The 1,490-nt window shown below is 43.2% G+C and overlaps 1 protein-coding gene across 3 annotated transcripts in view; it reads right to left on the reverse strand.

Moving 5' to 3' along the window:
• Window positions 1-1,490, reverse strand: part of LOC106945392 (melanophilin-like) — a 42,192-nt gene that overhangs the window by 19,812 nt on the left and 20,890 nt on the right. For all 3 annotated transcript variants that reach the window (XM_015029033.1, XM_015029035.1, XM_015029034.1), the window contains one exon: window positions 1,020-1,258. In XM_015029033.1, the coding sequence (XP_014884519.1) occupies window positions 1,020-1,258 (239 nt within the window). The remainder of the gene's footprint in view (window positions 1-1,019; window positions 1,259-1,490) is intronic.

Raw genomic sequence — 1,490 nt, forward strand, 5'->3', positions numbered from 1 at the left:
CATAATTTCTGTGTTTTTTATTTGGTGTGTCTTGTACTTAGTTTTATTCCGAATTAGATGTAATATGCGTTTTGCTGTGTTATGATATTAAATTAATTTGGTGTTCTCCTAATTCCCCATTCTAGTATGACCAGCAGAGTGCAGCTGAAGCAGGACAGGCTTGTAGGTCTTACTGATTCCTCCAGCTGCTAGAGACGATCAGAGCATGAGGATGGAGAGACCAGCAAGTGTTGAGTCAGAGAAGGTCAGGTAGGGAAGGAAGTGTTGCTTCTAGGGGCCGTGTGTGTTTGGCTAAATATATTTCTTCAAGTCAAAGAGACTCAAACAAAAAAAAAAAAGTTTCAATCAAAAAAAAAGTTTCAACCAAAAAAAAGAGACTCAACCAAAAAAAAAGTAAAAAAAAAAAACTTAGTTATTTTTGCTTTGACATGATTTTTTTTGATTGAATAATTGTGAAACAAATCTAACTCCATACATGAATATAAACATCTAATTATTTGACAAATTCTGAACAATCAAAAACTAAACCAGGAACAATGATGTTGAACTTAATTTGACTAAATGTTTGCAGAACAACCGAGTAAATTACTGCTTTAGAATTGACCTGGAAATGAACTATGGGGAAGCTAAGTGCGCTAAACATTTTTTAAGTTAGAAAAATGCTAAACCGCTAAATGACACATTATCTCTGCTATTATCAGATTTGTGGATTAAACTTTTAGCAGTAAATGAACATAAACATGTCTGACCTCCATTCAGTTTCACAGGTTGACCTTCTTTTGGTTTGTCACATAAAATCATCGAGGTTCATGGGAATAACGTGACAAATGTGGAGAATTCAGAGGTTGTGAAATCTGTTAAGAATAAAACAGATTTTAACGTTCCGGGCCGACGCGTGATTATATAAGGAGCCTAAACGCTGCCAAACTCAGAATGATGTGGAACAAAAGCCTGTAAAACCAAACAGGATTTATTGGTGATCAAAGCGATTGGCTCTATCTGCTGGATGATTACTGGACCTGCGGCGTCGCGCCGGCTGAGCTCAGGCTCTCCTGAGACGTGTGGCTGCCGGGGTCCAGGTGGGACCGGTACGCCGGGACCCGGGGGCAAAGGTCGTCCTCGGCCTCGGAGTCGTCCAGGCTGGGCAGGAAGCTGCTGCCACCCCGCAGGCCGATGCTGCCGCTGCCGCAGGACGAGTAGCTGAGCCGGGACACGGAGCGGGACGGGCCGGTGCGGGTCTCCGCATACGCCATTTCATCTGGACACACAGAGGAGTCCTGTCATGACCTTTGACCTGCTGGCTGAGCCCGTAGAGTCTGAAGTGGAGATCTGGGTTCTGGAGATCTGACATTGGGCCGGACCTGCTGGGACCGGGTCCAGTACTGGGAGGACTGGACGAGGTTCTGGAGCAAAAACACTGACAGCAATAATCTGAATTATTTAATCTGTCATGAAAGAAAAAACAGGGATTCATTTTCAGTCATATTTTC

Source organism: Poecilia latipinna, unplaced genomic scaffold, assembly GCF_001443285.1.
Source record: "Poecilia latipinna isolate Pla-1442-1.1 unplaced genomic scaffold, P_latipinna-1.0 Scaffold142, whole genome shotgun sequence".
Taxonomy (NCBI): Eukaryota; Metazoa; Chordata; class Actinopteri; order Cyprinodontiformes; family Poeciliidae; genus Poecilia; species Poecilia latipinna.